General features: G+C 38.1%; 2 protein-coding genes across 2 annotated transcripts; both read right to left on the bottom strand.

The window, feature by feature from the left end:
- Positions 1-547: 547 nt before the first annotated feature.
- On the bottom strand, positions 548-11,456 carry tmed8 (transmembrane p24 trafficking protein 8). Its single transcript, XM_053510613.1, has 6 exons — positions 11,358-11,456; positions 10,808-10,917; positions 6,305-6,404; positions 6,151-6,220; positions 4,913-5,203; positions 548-2,156 (listed from the first exon to the last, which is right to left on the bottom strand). The coding sequence occupies exons 2-6, from the start codon at positions 10,915-10,917 to the stop codon at positions 1,936-1,938; spliced, it is 792 nt and encodes a 263-aa protein (XP_053366588.1). The 5' UTR covers positions 11,358-11,456; the 3' UTR covers positions 548-1,935.
- A 1,816-nt stretch (positions 11,457-13,272) lies between these two features.
- noxred1 (NADP-dependent oxidoreductase domain containing 1) lies at positions 13,273-17,538 on the bottom strand. The gene is made up of 6 exons (XM_053510297.1): positions 17,378-17,538; positions 15,814-15,977; positions 15,417-15,597; positions 14,377-14,531; positions 13,707-13,899; positions 13,273-13,566 (listed from the first exon to the last, which is right to left on the bottom strand). The coding sequence occupies exons 1-6, from the start codon at positions 17,530-17,532 to the stop codon at positions 13,440-13,442; spliced, it is 975 nt and encodes a 324-aa protein (XP_053366272.1). The 5' UTR covers positions 17,533-17,538; the 3' UTR covers positions 13,273-13,439.
- Between the last annotated feature and the right edge of the window lie 900 nt (positions 17,539-18,438).

The raw sequence follows: 18,438 nt of genomic DNA, 5'->3' as shown, positions 1-18,438 counted from the left end.
TCAATTTGTCCTGATAAGACTATATTTGCAGTGGAAAGTTATTAAATTAAAAACTATACACATTAACACAAGTAAAATTGAAGGGGAAAAAAATCCCCAAACAAACAGGTGTGAATATATCCCTTCAGTTAGCCAGCATTCCATCCAAAGAGTATTTCTGTGACATTGATCAGGTCCCCAACCTAAACCGTTACTCACTCACTCATCTTCTATACCGCTTTGTCCTGTATTCAGGGTCGCGGGGACCTGGAGCCTATCCCAGGAGGCTTAGGGCACGAGGCAGGGTACACCATGGACAGGGTCCTAAACTGTTACAGTAGATAAATGAATTTATGAAGTTACTAAAATTACCCCATATCGAGTATTTGTTGAGTTTTTGTAATACTTTAATAAGTGATATGAAACTGTTTGGTTGCATTGGTATTAAAAATCTATTTTGGTGAACATCTTAAATGGTTTTTATATGTTGAGTAGTAAAGTAGAGTTAAAAGGTTAAAGAGATTAACATACCTAAATAAATAAATAAAATTAATACAAATTTACAAGCTTACAGTGTACAAATATTTATTGAATAAAAAGCAGAAGCAGTGGAGTGAAAGCAGAAGACGAATGATAGACTAATACATCACAAACAATAACATGGCACACACAAAAAAAGCACAACGTCAGTATTGAATATTTCAGCAGCACAATTGAAAGATCCCTTTGGAAACATGCAAATAACCAGAACGTTAAAAAAAAAAAGTGTGCAAATAGACTGTGTGCAGGTGTATAAGCAGAACTCTCTTTTAAGCTGCTGATTTGCTCACATTATTGAAATTATCTCCGTCAAGTCAACACTTGTGTTTTGGTACTCATGGACATGTAGTTTAAAAAACACACACACACAAAACACACACTGCACACTACTAAGATTGTCAATAGAGCTTTGTGTAAAACATTGTTCATTTAAAGCAGCACATATGATGTTTCTAAACTAGATTAATAGCATGTCAACCTTTATTATGAAAGAACAACTCAGAAAGGAAGATACCCTGACCCCCCCCCACCAAATGGTACCTGGTGGGCCATGTAAATATTGAATTAGTTATTTTGCAACTTGGCTTCTCGTGACAGGAAACAGTTTGCACTCAAGTCATAAAAAGGCAGCCTGTGGCCAGTATCCCTAGTGACGGAGTTAATGGATGCTGCATATGCAGTAAAAAAAAAAAAGGGGGGGGGGGGGGGGGAGAAAGAGAACGAAAGAACAAACAAGAGAATGTGTGAATGTGTATCTGAGGGCCTGCATCATTGCCAATAGATAGGTTATGCTGGATAGTGTACAAAAAAAAATGAACCTCAAAGCTACAACAATAAACATGTTGATACACCTCAGATAAATCAATGCAGGATCAGCGCTGGCTGTGTTTTGTCTGTAATTGAATATAAATTTCAATTAGTATTCATCACCTGAGTCAGTAGTGGCCAGACCCACATCACACAACCACTCTTTCATCATTTCCTTATTTATTTACCATATTGTGCTGAGCAATCCATTCATTTTCTTAAGGATCTTTTCCTTAAGCAATCTTTTACCTGATTACCAGGGACACAGTTGTGTGTTGAGGTGCGACAAGACAACATAAATACCAAACATGTATATGGGCACTTCACAAACTGTTTACACAATTGAAAAACACACACACATACACAACATATTTTCACATTAAACCAAGCTATATCATACTCAGATTAAAAAACTTGTATATAGACTAGGAGAAATCTGATTGGCTGCGTTTCGCTTAGCATCTATACAATAAAGTCTGCATCAAAATAAGAATCAGTGTTTGAATTAATAGCGGAATGATATGTGTACAGTGTTGTAAATATATATCTATGTATTGATCAAAAATATATAATATCAAAACATTTATCTGCAGATGTGTGCTTGGTTCCTCATTCACTATAGTACACTCTGTAGTACAGAGTCTTATTCCGCCATAAGGAGTAGGAATTGTCGAACTTTAGGAGGTATGTGCCCTCTCCTGGGAAACTGTGACTACCCCCTTGAACAGCCAGGTGACTGTCCTGACGGTACACAGGAAGGATTTCTCCCAAATTAGATTTGGCTGCCGTTTTGGACCCTTTCTCCACATCTCCAGGAACAACAGGTGCAGCTATAAGACAACAAATATAGTCTTCAGCAGCAGTATATAATCAAAGCTTACGAGTTAAATAACTTGTTTATTTAATATTAAATACCTTACCCAAAATACAAAATCACAAGTACCCTATAAAATCAATACAATGTCAAACAACAATTTTGTTAAATGATTTAGACAGCCACCCATATTTACATTTACAATAACTCCATTTTACATCCCATTCAGAGTCTCACAGCCTAAAGAAACAGTGGACACTATATAAAAGCCAGTCCTATTCAAAAGGATAGTGTCACTGCGGCAGGTGGTCCACAATAATAACACAGTCAGCTAACTACCTCCCGTTACAAAAAAAAAAAAAAAAAAAAAAAAAGCAGTATAAGCTATATGGCCAAAGAAATGTGGACCTTCCCCAAAATAAAATAAAGCACATAACTGCATAGAATATCTTAGATCATAGATTGGGAACACTGCTCTCCAAACCTCCTCACCCAACATCACACTAATTCTCTTGTGGCTAAACGAGCAAATCCACAGTCTACAAACGTGTAAAAGGTCTTAACTTAAGTGTGAAGGTTATTATAACAGCAAAAGGGACCAACTCTAAAAATGTCCATGGTTAAGTAATGAAAACACATGTTCTGATATCATGACGGTCAGGTGTGCACATTAGTGATGCGTGGGTCGTCTGATAACCCGCGGACCCCGCAGGTAACCCGCAGGACGGGTTGGGGCAGGTAAAGAAATCGTCACTTTATTTGCGGGGCGGGTTGGGGCAGGTCATTAAAAACAAATGTAAATAAATAATCCATGTGTGTTAAGTTTATTAAGGTCTTTGATAAGGTTACGTCACGTGACAAGTCACGGAAGCACCAAGTAGCTACCGCTGCCAATCGAAACAAAAACAAATAAATAAAAGTGAAGATGGAAGACAAGGTGCGGGAGACACTGAGGTCGGGAATTTACATCATTAAAAGAAAAAAAGGTCAGCCTGCTAAATCTAATGTTTTAGCATTCTTTTTTTGCACAGCGAACATAAAAACGCTAAATAAACATTTCCGTGTGATAAATGGGAAAAAAAAGTCAGTGGCTATTTAGCGTAGGCTGTAAACTGTAAGCCTGCCCTATACAAATCTAAAATAAAAAAAATGTTTAGCCCAGATTAAAACGCTGCTTTGTAAATGTTTAAAATGTGTATCATTATTATCAATGATCTGATTTATCGTTCATATTCATAATCATATGTTGTTGCCACACAGTTTACAGTTGCCACTGTTTACAGGACGATGTTTCCAAGCACTTTCAGGCTGAAATAAAGGCTGTTTTCATTTGAATTACAATGCCTAGTATGTCTATTTAATGGTCGCGGGTGCGGGGCGGGCTGTAAAAATAGATACAGTGGTGCGAGGCGGGCTGGGGCGGGCCGAATAATTTCATAAAAGCGGGACCCGCGGGTTGGAAAAATACCCGACCCGCGCATTACTAGTGCACATGCTTTTAGGCTTCTAGGTTTCTGTTTTATACTTAAATATTTCACATTTATTGATACATTTATTAGACAACATTTATACTTGATGTAACCGAGTTAAAATAATTAAGTAGGTCTAGCTTACTAAATAAAAACGTGGCATGAAAACAGAGCAGTTAGTTATTAACTGCAGTACCGGGGACTGCATTCTTGGTCATTGGTGGCTCAGTGGTAGGTTTCATGCCTGCCTTGTGGAAGGCCCATGTTTAATTTTCACTCATTGGCCAAACCCAGTCAGTGGATGCAGTGCTGTTCCCAAGCCTGGATAAAATGTGAGGGTTGCATCAGAAAGGGCATCCGGCGTAAAAACCTGTGCCAAGATGTGCGGATCGGATGGTCCCCTCAAAGACTAATATCAGGCATTACGCAAAGGTTCAGCGATAACATAACGAGTTGAATCCATAGGAGGTCCTTGATGCCATGAATTTTAAATTTAGTTAATTTCTTCTTCTTTTTTGTGAGAATACCTGGATACTATAGACTGTACTGGATTGAAGAATCATTAGTACTGTATTCCAAAGCAAGGAAATAAGCAGTTGCTGGGTTTGTAATAATCTCAGTATGTCACATAATAAATTAATTAGCCAGCAATTCACTGCTTTGCCAGGGAGTGGTAGCTCAGGCATGACTGTTAATCTCGGGATCTAAGGATCACCACCATTCTTGGTTACTACACCACACCCCATGCTACCCAGGCACTGCATACATACCCAAGCCTGGTTAGAAAAATGGGAGGATTGTATCAGGAAGGGCATCCAACCTAAAACCTGTGCCAAGTTGTGTGTTTGATGACATGTGTTTGATCAGATGGTCCGCTATGGCGACGGAAGCAGCTGAAAGATAGTTCAGTTTATTGCTTTACCAAAGCATGTCCCTTCAAACCACCAGATTTTATCACAGGTCTATAGTATAAGGGTAGACAATTTTTTCTAAATTAGCATCAAACACATGCATCTCAACAAACGCAAGTCCCCAAACCCCATTTCATTACCGAACTACCACTATCCCTCAGCGCACAGATTATGATAATGTCCACAGTGTGCTAAACAAATAGATAGGCTGAAGATAGCACTGACTGTGTTGCCAACTGCTAGCTTCATAATATTGTAAATCATGAAACTTTTAGTCAATTAGCAACATTTGAAGGTTATCACAGATGCACATCCTGTTTTATAATGGACCGGAACGATCTAAATGTCTTTCCACTAGCAATTCTAAACAAAGGCATGAGATATTTCCTGACCTTCAAGCTCATCATCTTCATCCTCATCATCGCTGGATTCGCTGATGTGCACCGTTATGGCTTTGTTGGTAACAGGTGACCAGTCAAAGTATACCCCAAACCCGATGTCGTAGCCATCTGTAGCAAACTCCCAGCACACGCGCTTGGCCTCAGGGATGGTGGGTACATTGACCGTCATGATGTCTCCACGATAAATAGTGACCATGCAGTCCTTCTCTTGTCGCAGCTTAGCCTTAAGCTCTTTTAGAGACGCAGCGGTCCATGTGTTGGCTGGCTGCATAGGCGGTAAGGCTGCAACAGGGTTGTTTTTCATTTAAATTTCATTTAAAAGTTTCAAGAAAAGAAGGCCTGTTAACAGGCAAGGAAAAACAGAAGGTTCTCAAATGTAAAGTAATGATTGCATAACATCCTCAATGCATACAAGGTGGGTTGTGTTTGATTCCAAAGGTTATGACCACATATTTATGCAGTCAATAAAAAGAAATGTTATTTTGCTTAGACACAATAATTTGTAGAGAATTAAACTTCCAGTGAAATCTAGTAAAATAACAAATACTTTACTTTTTTTTTCAATCAAGCTACAATTTATCAAATTGTACAGTGATCAAAAATATATCTTGCGTCCTTTGAAAGCTTTCAGCTTGCTCTTAGATCCACAATACTCATTATGGATAGTCAGAGTTTTCTGAACTGTGTAAACCTTAAAACAACAATTTTAAAATAATATACCGGCAACACACACACAAAAAAATACATTTACAAATAATTTTAATAGGAACATATTTACATATGCTTATTTAGGCAGCTATACAATCAGCCAATCATGTGGCAGCAGCACAACACAAAGCTTCTGTTTATTTAATGATATTGATATGATTATCAATATTTGATTATTATATGAACACGATTAATGATATTTATATAATAATTTTTAACAAATTATTATAAGTGTTTATTAAACAAAATGCTTAGCCTATATCTAGAGCTTTTTACGCATTGCACTGCTGCCACATGATTAGCCAACTGGAAAATGGCATGAACCATCAAATGTACAGTACAGACATTCATATTTAAGCTCTTAAAAAGCGTCTGCTAAAGTTTGTTTTATCTGCTGTAATTCCTGAGAGGGAACATGCCTAAGATATCTTTTTAAGATAGCCTCTCAGGAGACCATGATGAAAGATGATGACAAGGTTTCTAGCAGTTGGCGAAGGCTGTTTAGGAGGAGGTGTGCTAACCTTTTCTCTCTCCAGCGGATTTTTCAGCTGTGCTGCTTTCCACAGAGTCTCCTTCTGCAGCTGGCTCATCCTTATGAAATCATACAGAAGCACAATAAATCCTCAGAAATAAGCACAAAACATTATATAAAGTGCTCAGACTGGGATACTACACCTTGGTGGGTTGCTGTAATTCTCTGGTGTTGCTGTTGTCATCCATTTGGCTCTGGTTGTCAGGGTGTGTTACGGGTTGAGAAAGATCTGTGCTTTGAAGTCTTGATAAAGCAAAACATTTCATTAAAATCGAGAATATTTTTTCCTTGTACACATTTGTCTAGGTGTTGACACCGACATCATGGTTTAACACTACGTACAATACACATGCACACACGTATAAACAAATCAGCCATAACGTTAGGAACACCCCCCTAATATTGAGTGGATCCCCTTTTGCCACAGAAACAGTAATGCACTGTGTGTTCTGACACCTTTCTATCCAAACAACCATTACTCTTTACCTCAATTTGAGCTACTGAAGCTATTCCATCTACACGGGCCAGCCTTCGCTACCCATGTGGATCAGTAAGCCTTTGCCACCCATGACCCTGCTGCCGGTTTTCCGGTTTTCCTTCTTTGGACCACAATATGGCCCTTGTCGTAGCAGCTACAGTTACAATATATCATTACAATTGCTGCACCTGGAAGTGGGTGGGATCTATTACGAAGTAAGTAAACCTTTATTTTCTTTGGTGAAAGTGTTTGAAGCAGAAAAAAACAGGCAAGCGTAAGGATTTGCATGACAAGGGCCAAATTGTGATGGCTAAACGACTAGATCAGAGTAACTGCAAAACTGAAGCACTTGTGGGATGTTCCCAGTCTGCAGTGGTTAGGACCTACAAAAAGTGGTCCAAAGAAGGAAAACCAACAACAGGGACATGGGGAGCCAATGCTCAGTAATGCGCGTGGTTAGTGAAGGCTGACCTTCAGCTAGTCCAATCCAACAGAAGAGCTACTGTAACTCAAATTGCTCAAAAGAGTAATGCTGCTTCCAAAAGAAATGTGTCAGAACACACCCTAAATGCCTGTTTTGGTGGCTAAAGGTGGAGCTACTATTAGGAGAGTGGTCAAAGTTATTGCTGATTGGTGTGCTTGATGACAAATTAAACGTAATTTCAGAGTACAACACCAAAATGACATTATAAACCAATATTCACAGGCGGTGCTTGCCAAAAGCTAATTATAAAGCCCATTTGATTCACATGGTGTAATTTAGAAGATACAAGCAACCCAGGGATCTGTGCAGAAGGAACCATTACGGACGTCTTTCAGTGTTCTCTATTCCAGAACAGTGTCAGCTCACAACTCAAACGCTATGGCAAAAACCATTTCCATGTCAGATGTGACAGGGTTAGGGTGTCCTGAATTTCTCAGCAGTATCAACATGGCTTTTGAAAGTAATGATGGTACAAGCGAATTAGAATACGGTTTAGAGGCAGAAATCCAAAAGCCTTTTAATTATCAATGCAAGTTGCTTTAACATCAAGACGAGCCCAGACATCAGCATTTCAGTAAACTCTAGTTTCTTTGAAGACACAATGGCTGCTTTGTGATTGCCATGTCGTCACTGGGCAGTGTCTACACCAAAAACCAGAAGAACTTTGGCAGAAGCAACAGGTGAGGTGGAGTGAGCTAGTTAAACACTAGATACCGGAGGTGAAAAAAAAAAAAAGATTCAGTGATGCATCGCAAATCTTTTGTGCTGCAATTCAGGTATCGCAACACTCCAAAATCATTTTTTTAAATAATCTTTTATTTATGTATGTTGCCATTCCTCTAAAATCTTAAAAGTGGCACAGTCTAAACTATTCACACTTTGACAGGCAGCACAGCATCCTGTGGTAGAAGTTAAATAAAGTTCATTTAGAATCAAAAAGAAAATCAAAAAAATATGTTAATATCGAAATAAGATATTTATAAAATTGTGATAATAACATATTGACAATACAAACTAAATACTAACTACCTAGGTATCGTAATAATACTGTGTTGGCTGGTCCCCAGCTAAACACATTATCTTGTGGACCTTTTCTATAAAATTGCTGTGGGTTAAATAAACCACACCAAAAAATAAACAGACATCAGTGATCCAGTCTATTGCGCAAATTAATTTACATTTTAATTTACATTAATTTACTGAATGAAGCTAGCAGGCAAAAAAATTTAATTTCAGCCAAATATGGAAATACGGTGCACGCCAAAATATACAGAAAATTGGTCTCTGGAACAGAAAAAAAGTATTAATAGTTGAGTATTATTTCTGCTTATATAGTAGTGGTCGTAAATGGGGACCAAGTTTAAAAAAGGTGGCAGAACAATTCCTCCCGTACCTGTCCTGTTCCCCTGAGCTTACACCACCTGATACCTGATACTTGTGGGGAATGTTAAATGAGAGTGTGTTCAGCTGTAAGGATCCACCAAGAACTATGTCTGCATTATGTGAGCAAGTCTCCTTATGCAGGAGTTTGCAGCAAGCTTAGTTCCGGGAATCTGGGTTGAGAATCTGCGTAAACGATATGAACACTGTCTACAGTGAGGCAGTGCACAAACACATTACTCATACAGTAGTACAGTGTTCATCTTTTCATTTTAGCATTGTATATTTTGGCGCATAATGTAAATGCAATCGCATTCTAAACAAAAATGTAGAGGCAGCCTAATAGGTATTTACCTACTGTAAAGGTGCTGAAATGCCCGACAACGACTGTAAAATTATTTTACTCCTTTGGCATTATTATTCTAATGCCACTCGGATAGATGTGTCCCATGGAGCCCACACACATGAGAACATTGCTGCCGTGGACATAAACATTCACTTCATGACCGGCCCATGACCTTTTTTGGTATCGAAAGTTTGCGTCAACTGCTGACTCCGCCCACACTGTACAGAATTCGGAGATCAGATCAGAGGGTCATGTTTGTGGCTTTGAAGTGGCCGTTCAAGAGGCCTTGTCCTTCCCTGCTGCTTTCACTAGTGGATGGAACACACTGACATGAAGATTCTAAAAAAGCTTAAAAGGTTCCAACCATGTACCAGGGGAGAAGTTAACAAAATAGCTATAAGTTCTAAAACTTAACGAGGGAGCTTAAAAACAGTTTGATAAATACTAGCAATTTATTATGAGTAGTGAACCTTGCAAACTCCTTTTCATTACAATGCCAGTGCTGTTTCCCAGGTTGAGAGAAATCAGCATTGTGGTGGTTTAACTGATTAATTTAACAATTTAAAGCTCTCACGCTTTTTAAATCAGCAAGCACCTAATATTTCCTGACAGAAAGTGAGCGATGATATACTATACAAGCACAAACGCACACAAAGAAAAGTGACTATATTCAAGACAAAGACCACACCTGATCCTGTTAACCATCTACATAAGTAACTTCCTATCAATTCCCATCTTTCTCTGTTCCTTCACTTATGTCTTTTCTGCACCCGCCAGCTCACAGTCGCTTCCCTACCCCAGGAGGTGCTTGTGGTGGATGTTTCCATGGAAAACATCTGTTTTAGGGAAGTCCCAGATTAGCCTGAGCTTTTTATACATACGCAGCAGGTATTGTTATTCATTTGACATCAAGATTTCATAGAATAAATGCTGACAGTCGCTTTTCTCTTTCTGTTGATTCAAGTCACTGTTGCACGCAGTACATGTGGCATATGTACTGTAATAAATCATTCATAATGCAAAAACAACTGTGAAAACACCAACCTAGGCAAACTAGCCAATTCATCGCTTCAGTCAAACCTTCATACCAGGCAAAACAGTGAATCCATCATCCTGATGCAAACCAGGGAATAATTCCAGTTAAACCCTCATTTCAGAGAGAAGTAATGCAGTGACGGTGTTCTACAAATTCATCCTACACATCACTCTCCTACCCACAGCTAAGTCACATACACAAACCAGTGATACATCACATTTTGCAGTTTTAATGTAGCTTATGTATAGTAATGCTTTTCCCCCCATTTGTGTGTTTTATTGCCTTTTTTTGCATGGTTAATTTAACAATTGATTAGTGGCTTGACAGATCACGTTAAATTAGCCTGTCAAATATTGCTACCATTGTTAAAGCAATAGGGATTAATTAAATGTTACCTGTGATGAAACTACTATATTTATGCAGCGCTTTAACTATTTCAAAATCGTAAACAGGCACGGGGGGGGTGGGAGGGAGGATCGAGGAAGACTTGGGGCACTAAGCAGGGTACATCATGGACAGGGTGACAATGCATCGCCAAGCACACACTCATACACACAGTACGGGCAATTTAGGAATGCCAGTTTGCCTTATCTGCATGTCTTTGGACTGTGGGAGGAAACTGGTGGACCCAAGCAAATCCCACCAAGCAAGAACCAAGGAGAACTCCATGCACACAGACCCCGAGGACGGAATCAAACCCGGACACTGGAGGTGCTAGGCGACAGTGATCATTTATGACACAATGGGGGGGAAATGACAGAACAGGGGAACTAAAGGGTTTTGGATGTTCAAGACTAAAAGGACCTACATTAAAAAGTGAGCGCTGTACTCAAGGTAATATCCATCTCTTTGTAATTGTTCCTTCTCTACACTACAGTATAAATGAAGCCCATAAACAGAATAAACTGAGAATAATCTGTACCTGTCCAGAGGGTTGGAGTCACAGGTTTTGGACGCGATGCCGGAGAAAGACGAAACAGACAGTGACGACAGTCTGGACTGGAGCTCGGATGTGGCGTCTGCTTTCTCCATCTGAATAAACATGACAATCAAATCACACACACACACACACACACTCAGCGATGCACAGACCGCATTAACCTCTCCTGCGCTCAGAAGCCTCTCTGTCCCATCAGCTGATGCTTCATTTCCTCTGACACTCTGCAGGAAAAGACAAAAGCAGCAGCACTGCTGTCTCTCACACACACTCAACACGTGTCCAAATGAACACGACCAGAGTGTGTAAGACCTCACTGCGCACCTTCCAGCTATATTTTACACAAACATCATTGTTTAAAAAAAGAAAAAATCATTTCATGCCGCCCGTCACTGCATCAGCTAAAGGCAGCTAGTTATTAGCTTCTAAGTGAAAAGCCACCAAAACACTGCGAATCCACCGGCTGCTTTCACTTCCGTGTCATGTAAAAGACGAAAGCAGGCTGCGGAGACGGAGTTAATGAGGACAGCTTTACCTGGATTGATCCCACGGTGTAATGAAAGGAAAATGAGCTCGACAGCAGCTAGACCTGGACTGACGTCAAACCTAACGCGCAGGCGAGAAGAGGCGTGTGAAGCCGGCAGGCGGGGGCGGCGCAGCACGCAAAACGCTTTACACGATAAAAGTATTGTAATGACTTATTATTACAGTATTTGTTTAAATTAACCCCCCAACCAATTAACTTTGAATAAATTGTTGTAATAAAAAAAAACTGTAAAGCCCTTTGTGTGTGTATGAGGTGTCAAAAGTTCGGACACACCTACAGTAATTCTATGGGCTTTCTTGATTTTGCTTTCTTTCTACATTGCCAACGCTGAAAATGCAATAATCTTCTTAGAACTCTTAACATTAAGATGTTTCTGCTACTTATGCTCTGAGCGTAAATCCTTTACAACGGCTCTAATCTGATGTGCTGTTAATTGGTAATTTCTGAGGCTTGGACATTCATTTCACTGCAAAAGATTTAAGTTTTGGTCTTGTTTTCCTTCCAGAGATGGTCTTCCAATTTCAACCAGTTTCATCTTGGTGCTTGATGGGCTTTGCAAATGCATTTGACAATACTGTCTTAAAATGCCAATTGACTGTTGCTGTTGTTTCTTAATTACCTAATTCCATATAAGGTATTTTAGAGTTTTGAAGGAAAAATCAGTATTGCTCTAGAAAATAAATCCAAACATGTGCCTAGACAGTTGACTGGTACTGTATATCTATCTACAAGTCAGCCATAAGATAAACACCACAAAACATTAACTAATTAACAATGATTATCAATTATAGGTATACCTGTAAACTGGAGGCATGCATGCAAAAGCTTCACCCAGGAACCAAAGGCCAGCCTACCTAGTCCAATCTCACAGTAAAAGCCAACTCACCAAACAAAAAAAGTCATGGCTGGACACAATAGAAAGGCACCGCAGCATTGTTTTTGAAAAAAAAAAAAAACAGCCTCCATGTTCTCTGTGTCATTAAGAGGAAAAGGACAATCCAAACTTATTTATCACCATTAGGTTCAAAAGCCAGCATCAGTTATGGTAAGCGGATGTGCCAGTGCACATGGCTATGATATGGGTAATTGACATATTATTAATGCAGAAAAATATGTTCTCTTTGGAGTGACATATGCAGTCATTCAAACACCATAATTTTCAGAGACATCCCTGTATTTTCCAGCAGGACAAAGTCAAACCATGTAAAATCATATCTGTTTAGAAATCGTTTAGGTTCAGTAAACACTATTTAGGGTTATGATTGATACAAAATCTATCTGGGGAACATGAGGTGCATGGGTGTGTTTTTGAACAGTGAAAAGGAATCAGAAATCCCACAAAACTGAAACGGGGAAGATTATATGAAACTCCATGTAGACTGTAGCCTGAATTTAGAATTGAAACACAATGGAGCTATGAGAAGACAATCCTTAAACTAAATAAATTTAGTGCTTGATGTTGGTCTCTCCTTGGATCAGAAGTGGGTGTCTGCTGTGCTCTATACCCTCCACAAATACGCTCTATACTCTCCTTAAATTTAAACTAAATACATTTAGTTTAAGATAAAATTATCACAAAGTAATTAATGTTAAATTGAGATTTGATATATTCTACATGATATATAGGTTATTTTGGATCCCTTGATTATGTCTCAAGTGGGATTATTTCTAGTGTAATCTAAACCCTGTCTAGGGAAGTGTCCATAAATGGCATTCTGTATGTCTCAGAAGCAAAACAAAATCATGTTGAATCATGTATTTTCAGTTTTTTTAGCATGTAACATTTGCAAAGAAACAAATGAATTGTGCAGATGCACAGTCAGTGTAATTAGGCCCCAAATGGTAATACATATCTAGAGAGCTACAGAACTATTTTAAGGCTGCTGAGAGACTCTCACTATTCTCATGAGCCTAATTATCCTAACCTTATTTTAACACTATGATTTATATATGATCTACTGTGGCACTTGCATATATATAGCAAATTTTAACTGTAATTATAAAACTGTTGTTAATAAATTGGTCCTTACACTTTATTCTTTCCATTATTCTTTGATTCTCCCATTAAATTCAGGTAGAAAATGTTTTTTGATACATCAGAGAAATGCAGTCAAGTAAACTTTTACATCTCGACAGACAAAAAGTCAAAGGAGACTGCTTTGTCTGTACATCAATCACGTTAATCCAGGGGAAAGGCCTGCAAAACATAAAGCAGTAAATAAAATGTATATACACAGTTTATTATATAATGAGCACAATAAAGAATTATATAGCAATTTTAGTATTTTTTTAATGTATAATGTATTTTCAGAAGAAACCAGCTAATAAAGCACCCACTTGTCAGAGTTATTAAGTGATGATGCCCAGGATGAGTTGACAAAGCTTTGCATGGTGAGAACTGAGACTGTGGTCGGAAACAGCTCATTGAGCAGTTGGAGGGTTTGAGTGGCCTTTAGTCCCTCACCAGTGCAGATATTGAGGAGAGTATAGAGCACAGCAGACACCCACTTCTGATCCAAGGACAGACCACCTGTCAGAGACAATGCAAACAAAAGCACTGCAAGTGAATACAAAATTAATTAAATCAGGTAGAGTTGGGGGAAAATCGATTCAGCTATGTATCAATGTATTTTTGTATTGCCACACTGACTCCAAAATCAAAAAATATTTTTTTAATTAATTTTTGCATTTGCATTTGAGGTGGTAAGATGTTGCAGTCCATCTATAATCCTTGGCAGGCGACATAACATCCTATGTTTATTTACTGAATTTGTTTATGACAGTAACAAAATCTGAAATAATAATAATAATAATAATAATAATAACACTGAATCATTTATAAAATTGTGATACTTACAGAATCACAATACAAAGTGTAAAGCAAATCAAACTAGCACCTAGGTAACATGATAATATCGTATTGGGTGGCCCCCTGGTGATTCCTAGTAACAGGTGTGATATGAAAAGCAGCCATGTTTATTAGGATGTTCCTGAGTTTTTAACTCACCAGTCACTGAAAGTGGGCATGATGCACCCAAAATCTCTTCATCCTTTAGAGCTGCTGACACCTTATTGTGGCGGAGCCACAAGTGACTCTGATCACAGGTCATAAAGCCATACTGAGGCTTGACAACAAACGTGTGATCAAGAAGTTTCGTCAACCTGTAAAATGACCACTTTCCAAAGTATTGTGCTTATAGAACACATCTTACATTATCTTACATAATCTTAAGATCATCAAAAGTATTTTCAAACAATATATAGGACTTGATTTATATTCTGTGTTAAATATCCATGCCTACTTCTGATTTAGGGTAAACACACTATCTGGAAAAGTGCACCTTGATGTTAGAACCAGAAACATAACTTTTTGCATTTTATACATTTTGACACTGTAATAGTAAGACATGTAAAAAGGCTCTATATGTTAATGACAGTAAGGACATATATTAGAATAAGAGCAGAAATATGTGCATCCCTGGCACTTGAAAAAAACAAAAATAATAATTTAATTAATAATAATAATAATAATAATAATAATAATAATAATAATAATAATAAATTAATTAATTAATATTATTTGGGAAAGAAATGATGACCAAGATGTTTAGAATGATTGGAAGTTGCTCAAAAATTGCCTGCTTGATTGCTTTCTGTACAGAAATTTGCCACAGAAGTTAAATTAAATTGCGAAACGTCTCTAGTTTTACCAATAAATCAGTCAAGTTTGTTTTTTGCAGAGGTGGATTCTAAATAGCACAAATCTTCATCCAGATGGGCGAGAACTAATTAGTGACATCACCTGTTTTGTGCCCAGGGAGAGCTGTTGGCGTCCACTGTATGTGACCCAATAAATAACATTATGTCCAGTTTCTTTAAAGCACCAGCAACAACTTTTCAATCATTTTTCAATCAATGTGCTCATGATCCCTATACAAAACCTACTCAGTTTTTGCTCATTTAACTCTGATGTACTATTGAACATGAACAGAAGTGAACAGTGGTGTAAATTAATCTCAAAACTATGTGGTATATGTGAGGGCATACCTCTGTAATTGCACTGCTGAGGTAAAACTGTACACTAAGCAGTGTGCAGGCAGCTGAGAGTGAAGCTCAGCACACACATGACGAAGATGAGAGGGAAGGACACAGAGAAAAATCACGTCTGCCCAAGTGGCCAGTCTGCGGTTATCAAAATAACACTTCACACCTCTATCTGAGAATTCACCTACAATGCAAACAGATGACCGTGTCTCATTCACTCATTATTACTCACTGCAGTACAGGGTGGTGTGGGACTGATAATTCTGTACATCTACAGATAGTCTACAGTTCCCAAATTCAGAATTAGTGTTACTTCTTTTCTTATTACCCATAATTATTTAGGGTTTCAAAGATAAAGATTTTAATGTTTGTTGAAAACATGACTAATTTTAATACTTACCCAGTGTGTCTGGTCTTTTGGTTGACATGTTAATGTTAGATGGTTTAAAGCCTGGCATAGTCAATAAAAGCAGTGCCAGCTGTTTGCCCATGTGCCCAGCCCCAATAATGCCAACCTTTACTGGCTGAAGGACTGATTTATTGGTAAACTGGTTTAATTTTTCCCTACAGAGAAAAAAGTAACATAAATGTTATATTATTAAGACGATTAAAAAACTATAAAAACAATATTTTATTCGTTGTTTTTGTCTACTCAAAAGCACTGCATCATCTGAAACAACTGTCAAAAATAAAGCTTTAAGCCCCACCCACAATTATGTCACTAATAAATTCCTAGGCTTGTTTCCTGATACAGTAGTTGGACAAAAGTATATCATGGCTTAGTGAAACCCATGATTGGGGGTCTTCCCCAAGCTTTTGCCGCAAAATTGGAGGCATGTGATTGTGTAGATGCTTTTTCTTGCCACTGTATCTTTGTGTGCTCTAACATTAACATTCTCCCTTACTGGAAAAGAGGCACAAACATATTTTCATAGAATACCATTTAGACATGGCTTGCTAAAGCTGGTGAGGAAAAACTTGAGAACTTGATTTTAAATTTTGGAGATTTGTAATTCATGGGTATGTTTAAAAAAAACTGCTAAAATAAAACTAAAATTACTTGTCAGTTTTTAATCTCCATAAACTGCTGATCTCCTAGAGCTGGAGTTTACACAAGGTTGTGTGAAAAATCCAAAAAACCATTCAGCGAGTGAAAGCGGGGTGAATGGAGGATTGCCAGATTGACCAAGGTAACTTGAATAGTAACTCTGTGTAGCTGTGGTGAGCGGTAAAGCATCTCAGAACATGAGATGAAAGTTGAGGTGGATGGGCTAAACCAGCAGAAGGGCCTGCATTTAGTTTAGTGAGCGTCTGTGCTCACTGTATGTTTATTTTTTCCTAGACATTAGATTGGCTGATTTTGCTGATGTTCAGTAGAACTAAGCAGCTAAAACTGCACAAACTGTACCTGCGATTATATTTTAAGCAAGTCACACCAGTTACTATGTTTCTTTCATTAATTATTAATTAATGTTTTTAATTTTTCTTTGAATGGAGAAATCTTTTTTGAAGACATCCTTGCTTTTCAGTAGTTATTTGTATGTATCTAAAACTTTTGCACAGTACTGTATGGTGAATATTAGTCTGTCTGTATAAACAAATTCCAAGGAACTTTTCTTAACAGCATCTCTTTGAAGAGCATCTAAATAAAACAAATTTTCACAGCACTTAGTATAAATAAAGATATTATGATATATATTATAAAAATTCTATGTTACTTTAGGTTTTCTTTTACTCTTATATTAAACCCATAATACTGTTTAAAAGACTCGAGCGGAGTTATTCTAGAAGCGGATTTCGTAGACGCGCAAATGGAAACAGTTCGGGAAACAGATTTGAAATCTCAGAATTGGTTCAATCCAACAATTTTAACTGTTCTCAGAACTGTTTCCGTTTGTGCATCACGATGCCCTGTCGTAAAAGTTCTCCAAGCGCATGCGCAGTGTGCAGCTGAGGAACTCGACCTGGCTGAAGACACGAGCCTGCAGAGAAACACCGCGTGCGCGCAACCACACACTGCTAACGCTGAAGAACGACTGCGCAGAAACACACACTCTTTCTCCTCTTCACTGAGTCCATTTTCAAACTGAAGAGATTTTAAATTAACCGTTAAATCCATTTAGGTGTTATTACGCGCTCGCGCGACCACACGGTTTCTGAGGACGCTCGAGCAGAGTTGACTTGACAACGCTTTCTGGTCTCTATGGTAACGCATTGGGTGTGGCTTATTTGCGAAGCAAGACAAGAAACTACGCGTTTTCAAAACAAAAGTCATTGTCCTGTAGACTGTGTTTGTGGATCTGCGTGTCTGGTTTAAGTGACTAATTTTCCAAAGGTTTTTAAAGAATATTTTCAGTCCTCAAAAAACAGACAATCAATCAATAAACAGACATGAGTAATACCTTTTAATATCCCTCTAAACCTAAGTATTCTCTTTACAGAATTAGAATATTTTAGTTCATGAACAGCAGAAGGTTCAACATTTTACAAATGTCCTACTAATATTCTGGAAATGTTGTTAGTCATCTCTCGTTCTTTTTTTCTTTCTTTCTTATGAGGCGTGTTCAAGTCAAACTAGAACTTTTGATTGTTCAGAATGACAGAATAGATTTCTAAGAGTAAAAACGACCTTGATTTCTCTATATAATCCTCTTCTACACTAACACACGTATCCCAGTATGTGACTAGTGCTTAGATCCCACCAAGATAAAAAGATTTCTCAGTATGCCGGAACTATAATCAAACTGCCTGCTTCACATCTGAAACATTAGCCAGAAACTCCTTTAATGAACCTAACATATAAATGGCTTCGAGCGAAGTCAGGACTGTACAGGGAATTTCCTGTAATGTGCAAGTGATGTTGCCATTTAAATGATTTACTCTGGATAAGACTTTTAACACTGTATTGTGCTGTAAATAACAATCAGTTTTACACCTTCATTCATTAGAAATTTCATCACAAGTCCTGGTTTGACTTGAGCACCCCTCGTACCAAGAGCTGAGAAACTGCACATGACCCGAGGAG

The sequence above is a fragment of the Clarias gariepinus genome, chromosome 13 (assembly GCF_024256425.1).
Source record: "Clarias gariepinus isolate MV-2021 ecotype Netherlands chromosome 13, CGAR_prim_01v2, whole genome shotgun sequence".
Lineage (NCBI taxonomy): Eukaryota > Metazoa > Chordata > Actinopteri > Siluriformes > Clariidae > Clarias > Clarias gariepinus.
The sequence above is the reverse complement of the archived record's forward strand: the minus strand, read 5'-3'. Positions and strand labels throughout refer to the sequence as shown.